Source organism: Ursus maritimus, unplaced genomic scaffold, assembly GCF_017311325.1.
Source record: "Ursus maritimus isolate PB19 unplaced genomic scaffold, ASM1731132v1 scaffold_20, whole genome shotgun sequence".
NCBI lineage: Eukaryota > Metazoa > Chordata > Mammalia > Carnivora > Ursidae > Ursus > Ursus maritimus.
This window is the reverse complement of record NW_024424453.1, coordinates 51,908,738-51,931,602: the sequence shown is the minus strand read 5'-3', so window position 1 is coordinate 51,931,602 and position 22,865 is coordinate 51,908,738. Positions and strand designations below refer to the sequence as shown.

At 38.1% G+C, this 22,865-nt stretch overlaps 1 protein-coding gene across 9 annotated transcripts in view; it reads right to left on the bottom strand.

The window, feature by feature from the left end:
* Positions 1 to 22,865, bottom strand: part of LRRFIP2 (LRR binding FLII interacting protein 2) — a 105,014-nt gene that overhangs the window by 63,652 nt on the left and 18,497 nt on the right. For all 9 annotated transcript variants that reach the window (XM_040636982.1, XM_040636975.1, XM_040636978.1 and 6 more), the window contains exons 2-3: positions 21,643 to 21,785; positions 3,680 to 3,766 (exon numbers count right to left, since the gene is read on the bottom strand). In XM_040636982.1, coding sequence (XP_040492916.1) covers positions 3,680 to 3,766; positions 21,643 to 21,732 — 177 coding nt within the window. In that variant the 5' untranslated portion in view covers positions 21,733 to 21,785. The remainder of the gene's footprint in view (positions 1 to 3,679; positions 3,767 to 21,642; positions 21,786 to 22,865) is intronic.

Below are 22,865 nucleotides of genomic sequence, written 5' to 3'. Positions count from 1 at the left end.
TTAAAAAATGGATGTATATTTGTTCAAGGCTTTCTGGAAAGTTGTTTTGATACTTTTAAATCAATGGAAATGGAATGTAGTCTGCTTTTAAAAAATTCACTTGATGTGGGGATGAAGTGATTTTACTGAAAGAAAGACCACAGCCCACTGAAAACACTTGGCCCTGTTCTCTGTCAACAAGAAATATTTAAGTTAAGGCTGGAGCCATCCCCTTAGTTTCAAATTAGGAAACCTCAGAAATCACACGTTCTCGTCCAGGTCACCGACATGCTGCTGATGGAGACACTCAGTTTAAAAACAGAAACACTGGCCTCACTAGGACTATCTGGAGGCCGACAAAGACGTAGGCCCTTTCATCTTGGTCCTTTCCCCTTCCAACCCACTAGCAGGTGTGGCGAGCTCTCCGACCTCTGAATTCTCGCTCTGCCAATGACTGAGCAAGTCGTTGACTTCACCAATCTTTCATCACCTTATCTGCAAAACGGAGATGGTGGGTACCTCTCTTACTGTGTGAAATGGAGACCTGTATAAAAAGCAATAGCACAGCGCTGGCATACAGAGCAAGCTCATTGTTAGCTTCATTCCTGAGCCTCATGCCCTGGCTTTTCCTGTTCACATCCCAACATCCTAACCCGACACCCAGAAAGTGTGAAAATCAGGAGCAATTTTTAACATGGGTAGATTTTTCCTTCTAATAACTGACAATCCTATTATTTGTATATGCATTATTTTATTATAAATTTATTATTCTTTATATCTTATATTGTGACTATAACATGCCAACTTCTACTATAGGCTCACAGAATGCAGCCAGAGAGACAGATAAGCTGAGAAGTGAAAGGAAAAATTAGTTTGAAAAGAGTAAAAGCAAGTGTCAGAAGGGGTTAAGTGATAATTATTCCCACCTGAAACTAAACCCCACCCATGTTCTCTGTGAGTCCGAGCTATCACTCAGGACTTGAGTTAGTCATCATCTACATTCTAAGCCTCTGAACCCAAAATGTTCCCCCTTCCATGAAAATCTAGTACACTCACTTCTTGAACTGCACACATTTCAGAGATAAAAAAATATGTTTTTATCTTCACAGCCTTGGAATATAAGAATCAAATATGAGACTTTTAATATAGGCTTTTCTTCTTATTTAATGTTTTGGTATGCCCTGTGATAATAAACTCTCAGGCAATTTAATTTTAGAACTATAATATACAATTTTTAAAAATTAATATTTCCATGGAAAATTTGCAAGCAAAAGTGATTTCTTTTATTCACACAATATGTTCTCAATGCATCAACAGTAAGATAACCCAGTTTCATGCAGAAGACACTTTAAATAAAACCAATTAGGCTAGCTTTAGTAACAAGAAAGGACGGATTCTACTCCAAAGTAACAAACACATTCGTGAGGAATCACTTAATTATAAGTAACCAAACATCATCTTTCTCTCCTTTCTAAAATATCACAATAAGAAGTATGATAAAGTTTTAAATCTGTAGGTCAATACAGTCATATTTTTTTACAGTCATAAATATTTTAATTCTGGTTGTACTTCAAAATGCTGCTACAGAAGGAATTTGCTTATAAAAATTTCTTGTTTAACAGCAATTAGTGGTTCCTAAGCCTTTAGGGATCACAGACTCCCTTGAGAATATGATGTTAATAACACCTGTGGGGCATTTCACTTAAAAATACACATATATTCAAAAGTCTGCATGAGATTTTAAGGCTTCCTGCTCCACCTCCCAAGCCTATTCACATGGATGAAGAACCTCTGCAACAGGAGACAGCTGGGGAATTACCGATACTGAAAAAAGTTCAAATTTAGGAATGACTCCCCATAACTAATATTTTACCGGTTCATGATTTGGTCTTATAGCTAAAAATTAGGGAGTGGTGGTAGAAGATTCGAAAAGGAACTGAGAGAAGTGAAAACATAAGAGTAAGTTTCACAGAAAATTAAAGAATGACTTGGGTCATCTCTCAACGAGGACATTTCTGCCTAGCTTTTTTAAAAAAGAGAGAAAGGAGGAGGGGAGAGTGAAAGAGGGGCAGAGGAGGGAGTGAAGGAGAGGGAAAGGAGAGGGGGACAAATTTGAGGGAGACAAGAACAAACTCAGAGAAAGAAAACACATCCATTTACTCAATCTTTCTTGGTCAAGAGCATTCATGACACAAGTGTGAGGCTGTAGACTACAAGAGAAAATGGATGGACTCCAAGTACACATTTGGTCCACTACAGACAGAAGAGACACTCTCTGACCTTTAGGTTCAAACATGCCAAACAATCCTACTTGGCAAACTATTAGTCAATATTCTACTTCAAGATTGCATAATTTCAGCAACTGATCACAACATGCAAGGCAGGCAATCCCGGCCTACCAGCCACTTCTGAATCTGTCCCCATTTCCGATCAAAGGAATAATGAGAGTGCTACAAATGCAAAAGTTTCATCAACTGAAGTTTCCAACATACTGCATGATCTGAAAAGTCTTAGATTAATCCTATACATTTGCCCTGAAGAGCAATGATCATTAGCTCAACATAAGTTATACATTCAAAATACAGAATCACTAAGCTAAATATGTCGAACAATGAAGAGATATATGGCTCTCTGCAGTTTAGAGGAAATGGAACTTAAACTTAGCAACAATCTCCTTATAATTTTACTATAATTTTAGGAGCATAAAAGACAATGCATTGCAACATTTTCATTTTAAGCCAAGAATTGCATTCAATATTTGAAACTATATATGAGGTCAAAAACAAAAATTGCAACATAAGTATCAACGGTTTTTTGGTTTACTTTTTGAGCTGTAAATAAGATCTATACACTTCTCTTTAACACATTAGCAGAAGTCCACCACCAACATCAAAATAAAGTGTTTAATGCTATTAACAATATCCTGCAGGCTTTCTCCCCTTCATACCCATATGGCATCAGAAATAATTTTTATGTGAATTTTCGGAGTCAGATTGATGTCAGAAGGAAAGAGTTAAAAAGAGTATTTGTTTCATATTAAAGCTGCCCAATTTCTATAAGCCTATTTTATTTTTTGCTTTTCTGACAATAAAAATGTACTGAAATTTATGAACTATAGAAAAGCATTAAGAAAAAAACAAAACTAATCAATTCCACCATTGACAAACCAAAGTATTGATAGTAATCATTTCTTTCTAAGTAGTTTTTGTCCCTATATATAATACTAGTTTTTGTAACACACAATGGGAGTCCTACCAGTCAGTCTTACAATTGGTTTTTTTTTTAATTTTTTTGCATGAATGTCTTCCTCCATTATTAAATATGCTTAAAAACTTTAAGGCTGAATGACTTCACAGTGTTCTAGTATGTAGATATCATAATATAATTAACCTAAACTCTAAGACAGTATAGTAAATAACTTCATCATCTCTAAGCTAACTTTAGCTAATATAAGTAAAGCACTTATCACACTGTAACAACTTGCTACAATGTACACAGTAAGAGCTATTTATGTGTTTGCTATTATTTAAAGCAAATATTGTATTTAATTTGCTGACATAAAATGGCTTGTTAAAATATACACATCAGGTTATACTATTCCCGGTGTTTCAACAGGAGCCAGATTTATCTCAGAAGGAAACCAGCCAAGTATTAATTTATTGGAGACTAGCACAAAATTAGGATCACCCCCCCAGATTACCTCTTTTTGTTGTCGCTCCAGTTCTCTCATGCGTATATCTCGTGCTTCTGCCCGGGCAGCCCGTTTTGCCGCCAGCCTTGCCTCTGCCTGAAATGTAATATAAAGATGCAGCTTTATTTACGAACAACAACAACAACAACCTGCACACCAGCTGCGAGGCTAAGGAGCAGATGGGACATAACCGTCCATAGCAGGTGGGCAGACAAGATACCCTCTAGCTCAGCTGTGTCACTGCCTCAGTCAGCTCCTGTACAGTCACTTCTTTGTTCTAGCCCAGAGTCTCTCCTGAAATCTGGGCCTTTATTTTTAACTGCTTGCCTTGATTCCACATTCAAAACATTTCACACAATTCATTATGTCTCCGCAAACTCGTTTNCCAAAATTTCTTTCCCTATCAATTCAATCATACAAATTAGAAACTTCAGAACCAGCCTCTATTTCATTTTGGACATTGCCAATATCCAGTCTCAATGTACTGCCAATTCTCTACTGCTGGGTTTCTCTCACCCCCATTCGGCCATTATGCTGTTTCTGTTTCAGGAACTCTTCATATCTCTCTCCTTTTAAACTAGTATGCAAATCACATACCATCAAATACACCACTTACAACTAGACAGTTCGGTGGTTTTCAGTACTACAGTCACAAGGATTGCACAACTACCACTACCATCTAATTCCAGGATATGTTCCTCGCCCCAAAAAGAAAGCCCATGCCCATTAGGAGGCACGTCTCGTTCCCCCTCCTCTTAGCTCCTGGAAACCACTAATTCTACTTTCTGTCTCTAAGAATTTGCCCATTATGGAAATTTCATATCAGTGAAATCATACAACAGGAACTCTTCATCTCTTGCTTGAACACTACAACTGCAACTGCCTTCAAATCCATCTACTTGCCTCCAGAAGCTGCCCTATAATTCCCGTCTACAATGTTACAGGATTTCCAATCTGTCTTTCAAAACACGTTTCTGACTTATCATTAAGCGGTGTAAAACCCTCCACTGGCTCCCCATTACTTCTGGTTAAAGCAAAATTTCACAGACTAGCACAAATACAAGAGAAGAGAGAAGAAAAACACAACCAGAAATAAGGTTCCTCCCAGTCATATGTCACCCTTATTTCCCAGGACTTGCACCAAATGAACAGCTGCAGGCCACCTCCCTCCACTGGGCTCCACGCTCAGCACAGAGTCTGCTTAAGATTCTCTCTCTCCCTCTCCCTCTGCCCCTCCCTGTGCCCACTCACATATGCACTCTTTAATACAATATTAAGAAATACAAAACAAATAAAATTACACACTTCTGTCACCCCCACAACTTCCATGTCTCAATTGATGTCTGCTAAATAAAAGAATTTCAGGCCAAGGATCAAAGCATCGAGGAATTGAGACAAGGAAACAGCTTGATGTACCACATGAAACTTAAAAATCTCCTCAGTGATTTCTATCTTGCAGTGGTTTCCTCTGTTCTTGGCCACATCCTAACTCTGATTCAGATGGCCCCGTGATAACTACAATAGCTGTTCTCCTGTGGTGTTACATTTGTGCGCAAGTCTCACATTAAGAGACTCCGCCAATGTTTAAAAAGGTCTACGCAGGGCACCTGGGTGGCTCAGTCATTAAGTGTCTGCCTTCGGCTCAGGGCATGATCCCGGCGTTATGGGATCGAGCCCCGCATCAGGCTCCTCCACTGTGAGCCTACTTCTTCCCCTCCCACTCCCCCTGCTTGTGTTCCCTCTCTCTCTGGCTATCTCTCTCTCTGTCAAATAAATAAATAAAATCTTTAAAAATAAAAAAAATAATCTACTTCTTCCCCTCCCACTCCCCCTGCTTGTGTTCCCTCTCTCTCTGGCTGTCTCTCTCTCTGTCAAATAAATAAATAAAATCTTTAAAAATAAAAAAAATAATAAAATAAAATAAAATAAAATAAAATAAAATAAAATAAAAAGATCTACTGTGTGGAAGCAATTATGTTTGGTGCTGAAAATACAGTGTAAGATATGATGACATCTCTGCCCCAAAGAAGTCCTCAATCTAGTTGAGGGAAGTGGAGACACAACGCTAAGGGAAGGAGCATGCAGGAGAGAGCAATTCGTTTTCCCTGGCAAGGTCTTGGCAGGCTTCTAAGAAGAGGAGACACCTTAAGAGTTAACACTTATTCAACTACCCCAATTTTGGCACTTCCCCAGTCTGCCTAGATGGCCTCCTAGTAGCACAAACTCTAAATGCGTATCTTCCAACCTCAAGCTCTAACAAGAACATGACCAGAGCAATTAATCTTCTCACATGAATTTGTCATTGGCCTCTATCTTTTAAAAAAGCTATTCCTACCTTCTTTACCCCCTGACTTTGGGTAGACACCACTTTCTTACTAGAGTTTGTATTTTATAGAAAAATACTTCAAGGCTAAGTTGAGCAGATAGCAAATATATTTTTAAATTACAAAGTATCATTTTTCTGGGGAAAGTTTTCAAACTTTTTGTTTTTTAAATTTCAGCAAAGCCATGGCAATGCGTAGGGACTGTCATTTCCATGTTACTAGCTTTGTACTTGTAGCCTTCTTTAGAAATTTACCGAGAATGCCCATTTCATCCTTCCAAGATCGATGGCCAATTCTATACATTCTATGCTAAAATGGCTCACCATTTTTCTCTCAGCAAACCTAAATTATAGATAATTGAAATCTACTCTCTGATAAGATTTCTTTCACAACAAAAGGAAAGGGAACCTGGCTGCTGTGTAACAGAACATGGGCTTCAGAGTCACAAAAAAGCCCTTCTCTTTGTTCCTTAGCCAACTTTATCCAAACTCAGATATGCCTCCCTTGGAGATGGTACTGAAGAAGGCCACTAAACAAGCTTTAAAAAAAGGTAAAGAGGATTTAAAAGTACTTTATCTTAGTATTTTTCTACACATTGCTACCAGATGCTTGAAGCAGTACTGAGAGTAGGAGTAGCAAAAAGCAAAAGATGATTCCAATCCAGTAGACAAAACATGTATTCTATACCGGTACCAATGTATTTTTAAGTAGATAAATTATAGGTACATAAAGCATACTTCTAGGTATAACACCAGCATTTTCCCCTCAGAATACAACTGCATGATTTCTACATTCATTTTACACATAGTCACAGATATAAAATAAACGGGATATAAGAATAAAGGATCACAGGGGCGCCTGGGTGGCACAGCGGTTAAGCGTCTGCCTTCAGCTCAGGGCGTGATCCCGGCGTTCTAGGATCGAGCCCCACATCAGGCTCTTCCACTATGAGCCTGCTTCTTCCTCTCCCACTCCCCCTGCTTGTGTTCCCTCTCTCGCTGGCTGTCTCTATCTCTGTCGAATAAATAAATAAAATAAAATAAAAAAAAAAAGAATAAAGGATCACAAAAAATTAACTAAGTTTAAAACAAAGTTGGCAAAAAAAAAAGTTACACATAGAATCACCATTTGATCTGATAATTCCACTTCTGGGTACATACACAAAAGAACTGAAAGCAGAGACTCAAACAGATATCTGTATGCCAATGTTCAAAGCAGCCTTACCCATAATGGCCAAAAGTAGAAACAACCCAATGTCCATCAATGGATTAATAAACAAAATATGTTATATCTGTACAGTGGAATATGATTCCAGGAAGGAAGGAAATTCTGACACATGCTAAAACATAGCTGAATCTTGAAGACATAATGTTAAGTCAAACAAGCCAGACGCAAAAGTACAAATATTGTATGATTCTACGTATTTGAGGTACCTAGAATAATCAAACGGCATGGGCACAGGAAGTTGAACAGTGGTTCCGAGGAGCTGGAAGGAAGGGAGAAATGGGGAATTTTTATCTAATGGGTACGCAGTTTCAGTACAGGATGATGACAAAGTTTTGAAGATGGAGAATAGTGCTCGCTGCACAACAGTGTAAATGTACTCAATCCCACTGAATTGTATACTTTAAGATGATTAAAACGGTAAATTATGTTATGTATTTTAACACAAAAAAAGTTAAAGTCAGCATAAAACATGAAATCAGAGTTATTCAGGAGCCTAATTCATTTAAGTACTTGTAGAGTCTTTAAGCTGATATGACTCAAACTTTTAACTTCTAAAATAAAGTTAATAGGAGAATTTAGGAACTGGAAATTCAGGTTCAGAAGTTACCTGTGAAATCAAGTAGGTCAATGGACTAGATTTCTAAAAATTTTTCTCATCATTATGCTTTCAAATATTAGGTACAATAAGACTGATTAAAGGAAATATGCAATCACCTAAGTATAGAAATGTATTCTCCTTAGAACAGTGAAAATGACAACACAAAAAGTAAAGATATATTTGGATAGAATTAAATCCATTTCCCACTAATTGCCTGGGGCAAATGGAAAAATAAAATGATAGCAAAAATCATGGGACTTGACCACCCCTGGAACAAACTGCCTTAGGTTGTATTAATTCAGAAACCTTTTAAATTTGTAGGCTGTTCACTTTATAACTCAACTAATAATTAGGAATCATACAGTGATCACTAAGAAAGAACTTCTAAGGGCGCCTGGGTGGCTCAGTCAGTGGGCATCGGACTCTTGGTTTCAGCTCAGGTCATGATCTCAGGGTCCTGGGATCAAGCCCCCCCATCGGGTTCCCCACTCAGGGTAAGTCTGCTTGAAGATTCTGTCCCTCTACCCCTCCCACCACTTGCATGTGCACCCACACACATGCACTCTCTACCCCCCCAAATAACCTTACAAGAAAAAGAACTTTGGGGGGGCCGCCTGGGTGGCTCAGTGGGTTAAGCATCTGACTCTTGATTTTGACTAAGGTCGTGATCTCAGAGTTGTGAGATTGAGCCCTGTAACCAGCTCCACACTGGGGTTGGAGCCTGCTAAAGATTCTCTCTTCCTCTCCCTCTGCCCCTCCCCTGCTCACGCTTGCTCTCTCTCTCTCAAATAAAACCATTTTTAAAATTATCCAGAAAGAACTTCTAGGAAAAGCTGAGAACTAACCACATATGGTTTGAGTACTTCTACATTACGGACTTTTCCTTTACCATCAGGATTTTGTATTATGTTCTTCCGGAATTTAAGAAGAAAAAATGACTTTGTGAGCTAAGATGGCAGCATATGGACCCTATGCTTACCCGTCCCTAGAACACAACTGGATAACTATCAAATCATTCTGAATACCCATAAAATGGACCTGAGAACTGACAGAACAAACTGCACAACTAGAGGAAGAGAAGAAGCCACATCGAGGAAGCTGGAATTTAAATAAAAACATGAGAAAAGAAAAAAAGAAAAGAAAAGAGAAGAGAAAAAAGGAAAAAGAAAAGAGAAGAAAAAAGAGAAAAAGAGGATGAGATGCAATAAAAAATATAAATCATTCCATTTTAATATGTGTAAAGGATTTGAACAGACATTTCTGTAAAGAAGATATACAAATGGCCAATAAGCACATAAAAAGATACTCAACACATTAGCCATTAGGGAAAGGCAAATCAAAACCACAGTGAGATACTTCGCACCCATTAAGATGGCTAAAATAAAAAAAAAAATTTAAACAGAAAATAACTAATGTTGGCAAAGATGTGGAGAAATCAGAACCCTTACACACTAGAAAGATAAAATGGTATAGCCACTATTCCAAACAGTTTAGCAGTTCTTTAAAACATCAAACATAGACCGTAAAGACCTCATCTTCTAGGAAATAGGCTCTGCTTCCCTATTTTCCAATCTCCAGAAATGGAAATCTTGTCACACTTATTCAGGACCCAAGGTCTCAGGGCCTCATACTTCCTAACCAAATATTCCTTTACAATATCCCTTGATTTTCCATTTCCAACCACCTTTGATTTCCATTCCAACAGACTCCCCCTCTTCCAAGCAGGCTCTTAACACTTTCAGCTAGAATACTTCATTTCCTAATTCTAACCTCACTTTCTCCATTCTCACTCTCCTCCTCCCTTGCTATTCCACACTACACACTGCTGAATGACTCTGCCTGAAACACCAAGGAACAAGTGAGGTAAAATAATATATGATTAGCCATAATGTATCTTGTGGTGTCCAATGCCCAAAAGCACCCTTACACAAATTTGGATTCTGTTACTCTTTAAGTAAAATAAACATAGAAGAACAGGCTAAAATAAACTCACAGTGGCTACCAGTGGCATTCCAAATAAGAAACTCAACTGAAACCAATCCTGCTGGGGCACTTGGGTGGCTCAGTGGGTTGAGTGTCTGCCTTCCGCTCAGGTCATGATCCCAGCGTCCTAGGATGGAGCCCTGCATTAGGCACCCCATTCAGCGGGGAGTCTACTTCTCCCTCTGCCCCTCCCCCCCCCACTTATACTCTCACTCTCTCTCAAATAAATAATAAATAAAATCTTCAAAAAAAAATCCTATTATAAATCTTCCATCTGTCCGGTGGGTCTGCAAGTAAGGTAAGATCCATCCGATCCACTGCACAGTGCTCACTGTTTCCTTGGAATAAAATTCACAAGTCAGATTTCATTTAGGACTGTTATTTGAAGGAAAAAAAGGTTATGTTAATTTAAAAAAAAATAGTTTTAGGGGTGCCTGGGTGGTTCAGTCAGTTAAGCATCCAACTCGATCTCATCTCAGGGTTGTAAATTCAAATCCCACACTGGGCTCAAAAAAAAAAAAAAGTTTTAATCCATCACCCTAAGATTCAAAGGCAAGAGAATGATAAGTCATATAACTTAATATAAATATAAAACATATATAAGCATATCCCTCCTCTCTTTCTCTCTCTTTCTCCTTCTCTCTCTCTCTCTCTCTCTCACACACACACACACACACCCCAGGCTACGATGTGAAATCCATCTTCCCCAGGGATCTTGCTTCAACTATGTGATCTCTCTTCTCCATCTTCACTCTCTCCTCTATTGCCTTGTTCTTCTCATTATATAGGTTCAGACTCCCTCTCATCTTTCAAAAACAAATAAAAACAAACAATCCCATCCTGGATCGATTCTGCCTTGTCTTCTTTTCATAGTCAACTTTTCTTACACCTCCTCCTCACTTCCTGCTCTCTCCATGTGACTGCATTCTGGCTTCTGCCCAAATCATTTTACTGAAATTGCTCCTAGCAAGCCACTAATGACCTCTAACTACCAAACCCAATAGGATTTTTCTATTCTTACCTCATTTGTCCTTTCTGGACTTCCAACTTCCCTGACCACTCAACTCCTTCTTAAAATTCTCATCTCTTGGCTTTCTGCAATACTAATCTCCCAGTTTTACTCCTAACTCTCCAACCTCTCTTTCTCAGAATTTATCATAAGCTCCAAAGTTTTGGGGCTTGATCTCCCTTTTCACTCTACGCTCTCCCACCCTCCCCCACCCCCACTGTGATACTGATTATCTGCAAATCTTTATGTCCAACTCAGACTTTTCTCCCACAGTCCTGATCCAACTGGCTATTAACCACTGAGGCTGTCCCACTGGAACCTCAGACTCAATGTATCACAAATTGAATTTATAATCTTTCCCTGCAACTTCCTCTTCCTCTTTATATTCCTTGGTAGCTGTCCAGTTATCCAAAAACTGAGATAAGAATCATCATAGGCTCCTCTTTTATTACCCTCCGCCCACATTTTCAGTAACCAAACCTCAACTACATAGCTCCCTTCAAGATTCTCTCTCTTTACTATTCTTTCCATCCAAACTTTCCTCTCCATTCTCACTATTACTGCCTTAATTTAGGCTCTTGGCACCTCTTGCCAAGATGGCTAGAGCAGCATCCCAGCTAGTTTTCTGCCTCCTACCAGTCATTCTCCATATGGTGGCTAAAGCAATGATACTACGAGTCAAACCTGAAAAATCTTTTACTCTTAAATGGCTCCTCCACAGTTTCCAAAATCAGATTTAAACTCCTCAGCACACAAATCCCTTCATGACTGGCCCTACAGTCTCTCCAGCATCATCTCCTCCCACTACCCAATCTCTCTCCAGCCATACTGAGCCATTATTCTGGCAGCTTCCCACATGGTTCTACTTGTTTCACACCCGCACGCCTATTGAGCACTTAGAAAACAATACACAAAAACCCATAAAACAATACTATTTGTGGAGATATGTATTCGAACTTTTATAATACAGACAGGAAGGAAATCTTGTGATTTTATTATAGTTGTTCACTGTTGGGTATAGGGCGGTGGAAAGAGAGGCCTAGGAAGTGAAAATAGGGCCCTAAAATTCATTTATAATGTCTTCTTTCTTCCTTTCTTATCTTTTTTAACCTGAAGCAATTATCACAAAACCCTGATATCAGTTAATGTTGGGCGGTAGACTCATGAGTAGTTATACTATTATCAAAACCTTCCTGCACTTAATATTTTCAAAGAGAAGTACATGAAAACACACACTCGAATGACTTTAAAAGAAGGGGAACCTCTAGCTTTAAAATTCTGTCCTTGGGGCGCCTGGGTGGCTCAGTCGTTAAGCATCTGCCTTCGGCTCAGGGCGTGATCCCAGCATTCTGGGATCGAGCCCCACGTCAGGCTCTTCCACTGGGAGCCTGCTTTTTCCTCTCCCACTCCCCCTGCTTGTGTTTCCTCTCTTGCTGGCTGTCTCTATCTCTGTCAAATAAATAAATAAAATCTTTAAAAAAATAAAAAAATAAAAAAATAATAAAATTCTGTCCTACTGTAATCAGGTAACACTTTTCAAGAGAGCCAAATTAAAATTTCATAATTGAGGGGTGCCTGGGTGGATCAGTAGGTTAAGCTGCTGACTCGTTTGATTTCGGCTCAGGTCATGATCTCAGGGTCCTGGGATCTAGCCCCATGTCAGCTCCACACTCAGCGAGGAGTCTGCTTGAGAATCTACCTCCCTCTCCTTTTGCCCCTCTCCCCATTCACTTGCATGCGCTGGCTCTCCCTCTCTCTAAAATAAATCAATCTTAAAAAAATATTTTTAAAAATTCCGTAATATGACAGAAATGCACTTAGTCAAGCCAAGTGCAGAGCTGCCAGCTTGCATGTATACCTATAATATAAAACCCATGCAACTGGTGTAAGAAATACAAAAAATAATCTGTATCTTTACAGGCTATGTTTTAATTTCAATAAATGTGTAATACAAAATTCTACAAAGTGAAACATTCAAGGAAAATGACTAATTCAGGTAGCTAAGACTCAGAGTTTACTGTGTTTAATTTTGTTTATTTTTCCATGACACTCATGCCAAAAGAACCCTGAAAGACAAATTAAGAGACATAATATTTATTGTGTTGCTATGGTTTCCAGACTAACAAAACCATTACTCAATTTCTTAGCAACTTCCCTTTAGTAAAAATCTCAGGTGCCATTTTTCTTAATTAGATCTTACAATATAATTATGATTGACTACTTTTTAAAAAGCTTTTCGTAGTTGAAAACCAACTATATAAATTTTTCTGAGTACAAACACCTATTTGTATTAGATAAAAATCTAGGGATTTTAAGCCCTTTTCTTCTGATGTCATGATGTCAAACAACTGTATCTTCCTTTTACTCAGAGACCTTTTGATAGCAAAATATTCTTTTGGAATGAGAGAGGAAATTTAAGATTATAGACTATATTACTCAGATCAGAATACAACCTAATAAATAGACAGCTAAGGAGAATTGAAATTCTGGATCTGCAGGGACATCTAACCAAAGGAGAAAATGTGAATCATAGTTCTCATAGAAATACTTTGGGGGAAGAAAAAGGGTATTGCCAATAATGTCTTCACATTTAGGTTACTGATACTGTGCTATTTGAATTTTTTTCTCCAAATTCCTCTAAGTCACAGGAATGGTGAAGATTATGACAACTGAATGCTATACCAAATATTCTTCAATCACACGGACATAAAACTCAGTCTTTTTTCTTTTTTTAAGGTTTTATTTATTTATTTGTTTGTTTGTTTGTTTGACAGAGACAGAGAGAGAGAGAGAGACAGAGAGACAGCCAGCAAGAGAGGGAACACAAGCAGGGGGAGGGGGATATGAAGAAGCAGGCTCCCAGCAGAGCAGGGAGCCCGATGCCGGGCTTGATCCCAGAACCCTGGGATCACGCCCAGCGCCAAAGGCAAACGCTTAATGACTGAACTACCCAGGCGCCCCAAGACATAAAACTCAGTCTTGTTAATTCTGGCTAGAGGAACAAATCAAGGAAAAGTGAGAGAGAGTGAAACTGGCCATCACAGAGCCAGAGCTCTGACTTAGTTCCAGGGGTGAATGGGGGAAAAATGGAGAAAAGTCTGCACGAAATGGGAATTGACTAAATTCATACACTAATGCCACTGGAAGGAATTCTAAATGACTAAAAACAACAACTTAGATTTGCTCTTTCAAAGGATATGTCTAATAAAGACGTAAGCACAAAGGGGGAGAATTTTAACTGGGGCGAAATTTTTAAAAATCACTCTTCATAACTCTAAAAAATTAATTTACATTTCATAATTTTTTATAAATTTTTGTGTACCACCATTGAGAACACTCAAAAGCATTTTAAATAAGAGTAATTATGCCTCCTGTGGAGTTAGCTTTCCAGACAAATCTGATTTGCACAGAACAATCTGAACCAAGCACAAAAGGATGACCAAAAAAGTGTCAGAATTAAGACTCAAGACTTGACCTTGAAATCCTGGAATGCCTTAGGATTCAGCCTGAGGAGTGATTATTTTCAACTCTACACTTCCTCCCTAGACAAATTTCATCCACATTCACAATTTCAATTACCTTCTACATGCTCACAGGTCTCAATGTTTATCTACAGCCCAGACCTCTCCTTGGATTTCTTGATCCACATCCGCAAACTGCCTCTTCAGTCTCGACTTAGATGCCTCACAGGCATGTTAAACACACAACACATAAAACTAAGTCCGTGATCCTCCCTCTTCAAGATTCCTCCCCACTCAAATGTCCCCTACCACCACCCAGAAGCACAATCCAAACTTTCCCCTCTCTAAACACAGACACTCCCTGAGCATCGACTACTTACATCTCCGTCCCAACCATCTCCCACCATCCCCACTGCTGTCCCTCTGGGCCGGGCCCCCACTGCCTCTGCAAGTCTCACAACTCATCTCCTCGAATCCACTAATGTCCTTTCTGTTATAATCTCCAATCTGCACTGAAGTCATCCGTTTAAGGCACAGATCTGATCATGTCATACCCCTGCCCAAAACCCTTCAATGTTTTTCCATTGCTCTTAGGACACAGACCAATTCCTAAATACGGTCTAGAACCTGTAACAGAGTTCCCAACTACTGACTATTTGGGCCAGGTAATTCTTTGTTGTGGGGAGCTGTCCTGTGCAGTGTAGGATGTGTATGAGCAGCCCTGGTCCCTACCCACAAACACCAGGAGCGCACCCCTCCTCCTGTTATGACAGACAAAAATATCTCCACACATTGCCAAATGTCCTGTGGGGAACAAAATCACCCTTGGTTGAGAACCACTGGCTTATATGATCTGGCTCCTGGCTACCCTCCTCCTTGCTGTGCATGTTAGTGTTAACAGTGATCTCATAGAAGGCACAACAGTTTACAAGCATAGGAGCCTAAGCACAAATTTCAGCCTTACCTTTCTAGCTACGTGACCTTGGGCAAGTTACTTCACTTCTCCATGCCCTGCATTCATAGTTGATAAAATAAAGAACTTAGGACAGTGACTGGTATGTAATATGAGCTCAGTAATCAGTACATGTTAGCTGTTGTTGCTATTCCTCGAATTCTCCATACTCTTTCAGACTCAAAAGCTTGTAACACATTCTTCCCTCTGACTGGAAAGCTCTTTTCCTCATCTGACAATTCTTTCCCCTCAATAATTCCATTCATCCTTCAGAAATCAGCTGAAAGGGCACCTCCTCAGGGAAGCCTTCCCAAAGCCCCCAAACATGTCAAGTCCCCCATCACACACTTTTTAATAAAATCATTTACTGTCCACTCAAAGCACTTAACACAGTTGTAAATAAATAGATCACTGTATTTCCTCAATTCTAAGACAGCCACTGTGACGTACACTGACAATCACAGCTTTCAAGACAGAAATTACCATGTTAAATGCAGACATTAATTTTGAAGAAAAAAGGGAGCTGAAAATTGAACAACTAGTCCTTCTGTAACTCCTTGTTTAATGTCTAGTTCCCCCTATAGATTCTAAGCTCCATGAGGGCAAGGAATATGTTAGACCTGTCCACTGCCTATCCCTCACATCTGACAGAGTAGTTGCAGAGAATAGATGCTCAAAAAACATTTATTGAATGAATGACATTCAAAATTTGTGTAGTTTTTTAACTCTATTCCTTTTTCTTTCTTTTTTTCCCCCTTAGGGCTCCACACCCAGCATGAGCCCAATGCAGGACTTGAACTCATGACCCTGAGATCAAGACCTGAGCTGAGATCAACACCCGAATGTGTAACCAATTGAGCAACCCAGGTGCCCTTTTAAACTCTATTCTTAAATGAAAGATGGTATTAACAACCATAAGTATTGTGATTATGGTAATTCTTTGCATTTTCAAAAGCTGCTATCTTTACCAAGTTTTTTATCCTTAATTTGCCAAGCCCTAAACATGAATAAATTACTCAAGTAAAATAGTGAGGTAACTATGAGATTAGTTCTACCAAGGTATCATGGTTATCATTCCATAAAACAATAACACTGGACAGTATCTTTTAAACTAAGCACAATTCTTGCCTTTATATCCTTCTGTTCAGGCTGCTAATTAATACATAATCAAAACCTGCAAATTTCTGGTTCTCACTACTAGAGGCCTGGGATGGCTGTTACTGCCATAGGCAGCAAAATGAAATCCAACCAAGTGTCCATCAACAGATAAATGGATAAACAAAATGTAACATATACATACAGTGGAAAATTATTCAGCCTTAAAAAAGGAATGAAGTTATTTGAAGGGGGAAGGAATGAAGTTCTGATACATACTACAACATAGATGAATCTTGAAGTTATTATGCTAAGTGAAAAAAGCCAAAAGGAAAAATACTGTGTAATTCCACTTACATGGAATATTCAGAACTAGACAAATTCACAGAGACATAAAGTAGATTAAAGGTTACCAAGATCTGGAAGGGGGGGATGGGGAGTTATTACTTAATGGTTACAGTTTCTGTCTGGGGTGATGAAAAGGTTTTAGAAATAGACAGTGGTGATGGTTGCACAACATTGTAAATGCAATGAATGCCACTGAATTGTAGTCTGAAAATAGTTAAAATGGCAAATTTTGTTATACATATTATAATCACAACTTTTAAAAAATTAATATCATAAACTACCCAAAACCATTGAATTGTACATTTCAAATGGATGAAATAAATTTCAACAAAGCTATTTTAAAAAATCTGGGGGCGCCTGGGTGGCTCAGTGAGTTAAGTGTCCAACTCTTGATTTTGGCTCAGGTCATGTATCAGGCTACATGATATCAGTCTACTTGAGGATTCTCTCTCCTTCTCTTCTGCCCCTCCCCCCACTCATGCACTTTCGCTCTCAATAAATAAATCTTTTTTTAAAAAAATGAAATCTGAAAGTCCTTGCAGCCACAAATGCCAAAAAGTCATAAAAGCTTCCTTTCTTCTTTATTTCAAGTAGGTGTATGCACCCAATATGTCTACATGTACATTCTGCTCAACAACAAAAGTCTCTGAACAGTCCATTTGCTAAACTCCAACACCTATAAAAGATGATCAATTTCTATGCTTGTCATTGATCCTTTAGATTTAAGAGAACTGTGCATTATGAGCATGAATCTCTTTGGGTCCTGGAACTCAAGGGAACTCAAAGAATTTTAGAGCTAGAAGGGCTTTCAGATCATAAGATCCAAAAATAAGCAACATTCTGATAACTTCCATTTGGAAAGATGTACATGGAACGTTTTCTTCATATTTGCAGTTCTAAAACAAGGAGATCAGTAATATTCCAGGCTTCTGTGATGCCTTGGAAAAGACTGCTATCCCTTCAAAAGGCTTAATTTCTTTTCCTGGGAACGCTCACCATAATATTTGCCAAACTAACTGCAGTAAGGTGGCATAAGTAGCTTCCATGCTACCCTCATCTTTCTCCTTTGGAGAGCTAGCTGCCTAAAGGTTCCCAATTTGATACACTCCATGCTTTCAGTAAAGTTTGACTTAAAGTCAATTGCATTTCCCCCAAACCTTTGCAACAATCGAAGCCAAAGGAGCAAGAAAAAAAAAACAAACCATGTGGATTGGTCCTGAAACCTGAGAGGACTTGCTGGTGACCCCTTCTGACACTGCTCCTCCGAGCTCTTCCAAGAGCTGTGACAGCCCATGCTCCCCTCACAGAGCAGCAACACACCTACTACAGACGGGACGGGGCTTCTAAATCCATCCACATTCCTGACTTCACAGAACAGTCTTCAAACATCCAAACATCTTTTTAAAATGTACACAGGTCTTACAAAACGAAGACTTCTGTAGATGGGTAGTGATAATGGTTGCACAACAATGTGAATGTACTTAAGGCCATAGAATCCTACACTTCTAAAAATGGGTAAGTTTTATGTTATGTATGTTTACCACAATGTACTCAGTTCCATATTTTACATGCAAATTATCCAGTTTGCAGAATATGTGTATGCCTTTTGTTTCTTTTCCTTCTCATTCTCTGTAGTTCCCTGACTTGGGGCCAACTGAGGAGCAAAGAAACCTGACATTTCTTTGTAACCAGGAGGAAAAAGAGGTTATTTTTATTTATGGCATTCCCTGTCTACCTCAAAAAACAATATGAAGTGAGAAAAGACAAACTGTTGAGATTTAAAAACTAAAAAGGGAGGATTAAGCTATTTGCCGTTTTTAATCATTAAGGGAGTTCTGTTCTGTTTGGTTTCTTCCCAATTTCAAGCATGTGTTTTTTGTGAAAGGGATGATCATATAGGAGAAAATAAGGATTAGGGGCAATCTGCAAATGTCAACCATGTAATGTATGAATGCATAACTGAGAATGAGATATGAAAACATTAAAGGAAAAGAATCACAAGAACTATATGAAGGAATTATTAAAACTGCTAAACCTATTATTTCCTCTAAAGTTTTCAAACTACTACATCACATATTAGGCACTCATACAAATAAAAATCTTGAATCTTAATGAAAACTGGACCTTTCATATTGAAGGTTAAGCTGAGACTTTTGACCAGGTTATTAAGAGTTGGCATATTCAGGGGCGCCTGGGTGGCACAGCGGTTAAGCGTCTGCCTTCGGCTCAGGGCGTGATCCCGGCGTTATGGGATCGAGCCCCACATCAGGCTCCTCCACTATGAGCCTGCTTCTTCCTCTCCCACTCCCCCTGCTTGTGTTCCCTCTCTCACTGGCTGTCTCTATCTCTGTCGAATAAATAAATTAAAAAAATCTTTAAAAAAAAAAAAAAAGAGTTGGCATATTCATATTCAGAGCTCTGAAAACAGAAATAAAAACTAAAAATACTGGCCTTTTACATCCTTTTATAATAATAACTTTTATTATTATAATTTGTGATTTAGTAACTATATTAAACTAAGTTATTTCATAGCAAAATAATAATGTACAGGGAGGAAAACAACCTGTAGGTATAAAAAACTGACCATAGAATCTTCTCTGTATTTTGTTTTCGGGTTTTTTGGTTTGTTTTTTGTTGTTGTTGTTGCTGTTTTTGTTTTTTTCTTCTCTGCATTTTGGTTCATGGTTCCCAAATCTGACTGGCCATCAAGATCCCCCAAGAAGAAAAGTGTGTGTGTGTCTGTGTGCATGCATGCACGCACACGCACTTAAATACAGGTTTCTGAGCTCAACTCCCACAGACTCTGATTTAGCAAGGCCTGGGACTCCATACATTGAAGAAGTTCCCTGAGGGTGTCTGGTGATCAACCTTATTTTAGAACACCTATCTTAATAAATTTCTTTTTTAAAAAAGACTATTTTACCTCTAGTCTCACTTTCAATTCTGACTTATTACTAGGCAACAAAATAGCCCACTGCAAATCTAACATTATGATAAAGGTTTACGTGCTTTGTCCTTTAATTATTACAACAGCCCTGTAATACAGGAAGACAATATTATTTCCATTTCACAGATGAGAAAACTGAAGTCCATAGTAGTTACTTAACAAAATTACTCAACTAGCAACTAGTAGAGGCAGGATTAAAAGCCACACTTAGAACTCTCCAAAGCCAGCCTCTTCTGGAATCAGTATAGTATAGGAGAATGAACAATGGCTTTACGTAGCTGAATTTGAGCCCCAGCTCTGTTATCTTTTACACATTTATTTCTCAGCTTTGTCTGTTTCCTCATCTGTAACTAAGGCTAATAATAATACCTATCCTTCCTAACTCACAAGGTTATTATGAGACTCAAGATGTACAAGCACTTTCAAAATCATGAATAGTTACCAAAAAACAAACTACTGATGGGGGAGTTGGAGAATACTGAGAAACAGCACAGCACAGCAAGTAATTAAATGCTCAGACCTTGGAGCCAGACTTCATTTGTTTGAACCCAAGCTCTGCTATTTTCTGGCTGTGTGACCTTAGGAAAGATACTTAACTCTTCTGTGCAATGGTTTCTTTGTTAAAATGGAGATAATAAAACCAATCTCAGAATTCTGTGAAGATTAAATGAATTAATGCAGTTTAAATGTGTAGAAGTGTTTGTCACATAGAAAGCACTCAAGTGTTAAATGTTTAGAATGCACCACTTTTGCAAACAAAGCATCACAGAGCCAAAAAAAGAGTTCAAATATTTAGTGACAGTACAAAAAAGCCTAGAAGGTGCCAACATTTTCTCTCCTTATAGAAATCTGGGTAAATCCCTCTAATTTGGGAAGTAAACATTTTGAGTAGTTTCAGTTTTAAAATAACACTATGTGGCTTCCAAAAGGCTTCATTTGAGCAAATACTTAAGATCCTTGTATCTCATTTTCACTTCATTTTAAACTATCTTTTACCCTTTTATCTGAAAATATCTCGCTTGATTTTTTAAAAGTGATTTTGTTAAAGTATCACAAGCTTGTCAACAGTTTTTAGACAACTTTATTTTGCTTCAAACATCCCTCTACAGAATTTGACTTCTAATTCAAAAGCTAACTGAGCAGCTTACCAGAGGAAAAATGTAACAATGAGCTGGATCAAAAAGAGACTGTATAATATGTCAAAAGGAAATAGCACTAGTCCTAAATGAGCTATTTTACTAAGAATAACAAAGAGGAAGTGGTGAGGGACTAATCCTCACAAAAAGAATATAATTTAATAATGTTCTAACCAATTCTTGTACCAGATTAATTTATGGTCAGGTCTGCAGCTGCAGATAGAGTCAGAGTCTGAAACAAAGTTGGCACCTCACTAAGAAATCACAGCTGGGAGTTATCTTAAATTTCCAATATGTAACAGGAAATGTTGCCAGTGATTCAATAGGTGACAACCCTTTCCATTTTTTTCTTTCTTCTGAGTTGTCAACAAACCAAAACAAAAATGCTCCAGAAGCTCTGGTACTAGCTGAAAGTTAAACATAAAAATTCCACTGCAATATTTCAAAAAACAGCTAAAACAACTGAATCTGGGTGGACACCAAATAAGGACTATTTTGTCAACATTTATACAGTACCTCCTGGATTATGTTAACTGTATAGCCCACAGTGTTTCTATAATACAGTTATCATATTTTCTACATTCTAATTACCTGAAGTTTCAATACTGAAGATTAATTATAAACTTCTAAACATTACAGGTACCTACCTAAAGTAATTCACAAAAAATAAAATGAAAAATTAATTTTAGATAAGAGCAACAGATATCCAAATAGAGATGGTAACTACATTTTATTCTAATACAGTATTTAGAGGCCAGATGTAACACCTTATTCACAGTAAACATACTGAAACCAGCTCAGTGAATCAAAGTCTATATATATCTCCCCTCAGCACTTTTACAATGTTCCCAACTGTGCAACTCAATGTTGAGAGGGGGTTTTCCAGACACACCTCTCTGGCAATGTTACTCAAAGCTTCATCTTCTGCAGAAAATCGGTCTTTTACAGGCGTCCTTTTCCTTCCAGAACCAGGAGTCCCCATATTGTCTTCTTAATAGTTTTTAACCGTGAAATGTGATTTCACTGTTTTCGGCCCTGAAATAAACAGAAACAGAATTAACTTAGGATGCTTCTCTTTGTACCATTTTAAAGCTCCTTTATACATTCACTTTTAGAAAAGAGAAATTGCATTTATGTATTTACATATAACTTAGTCACCAAATACTTTTCCCTCACTGTCAAATTATTCCAACAAATTTTAGAATATTTAAGTTTATACTTATTATTAAACTTCCCAATTCTTTTTTACCATGCTACCCACAGACAGAAACCTGTAAGAATGTGTTGTAGGTGCACCCAGGTGGCTCAATCAGTTCAGTGGCCAAATCTTGATTTCAGCTCAGGGTTGGGAGATGGAGCCCTGCCTTAGGCTATGGGCTTGGCAAGGAGTCCGCTGAAGATTCTTTCCCTCGGCCTCCCTTCCCTCACCCCCCACCCCTCCACCCCCCACTCGCATAATCGCAGGGATGCACGCGCTCTCTCTCAAATAAATAAATAAGTCTTAAAAAAAAGAACATGTTGTAACATTAGCCTCAGAAAACTGCAGTCAGCAGTAATTCTACTTAGCAGTTTAAAATTACTACGGCTATTTCTAAAACTCATTTCCATCCCAGAGCAAAAAACATTTCAGCAAAGTCATTCATTCTAAAGCTCTGAAAGAACATATTCAAGAAATTTTAATACAGAACCTTAAACTTACAAAGATAAGTTGGCTTTTTAGTGTAATTTAAAAAACAATTCCAATTAAACTATTACCACATAAAAGAACAACTGAAGGTTTATTATTCTGCAATTAACAATTACCAACACTGTCCATGCAACAAATAATCTGAGTGCCTGTTACTGCCAGGTACTGTGGAAAGTGCCAAAGATACGGTGACAAACAAAACTGATGTAGGCCAACGATTAAGAATATATCTATGGATCTATTATTGTTGCTGTTATTATGAAATAGACTCATTTTTACAAAAAAAAAGAAGAAAAATTCATCTGCCAGGATTAAATAAGGATAATAAAGATCATCTGACCTTCCAAACATGTGGTATTTGAAATTAAAGATTCCCATAAGAAAATGCATCCTAATTTGCATGACCTCCCTCTCTCCTATACACATTC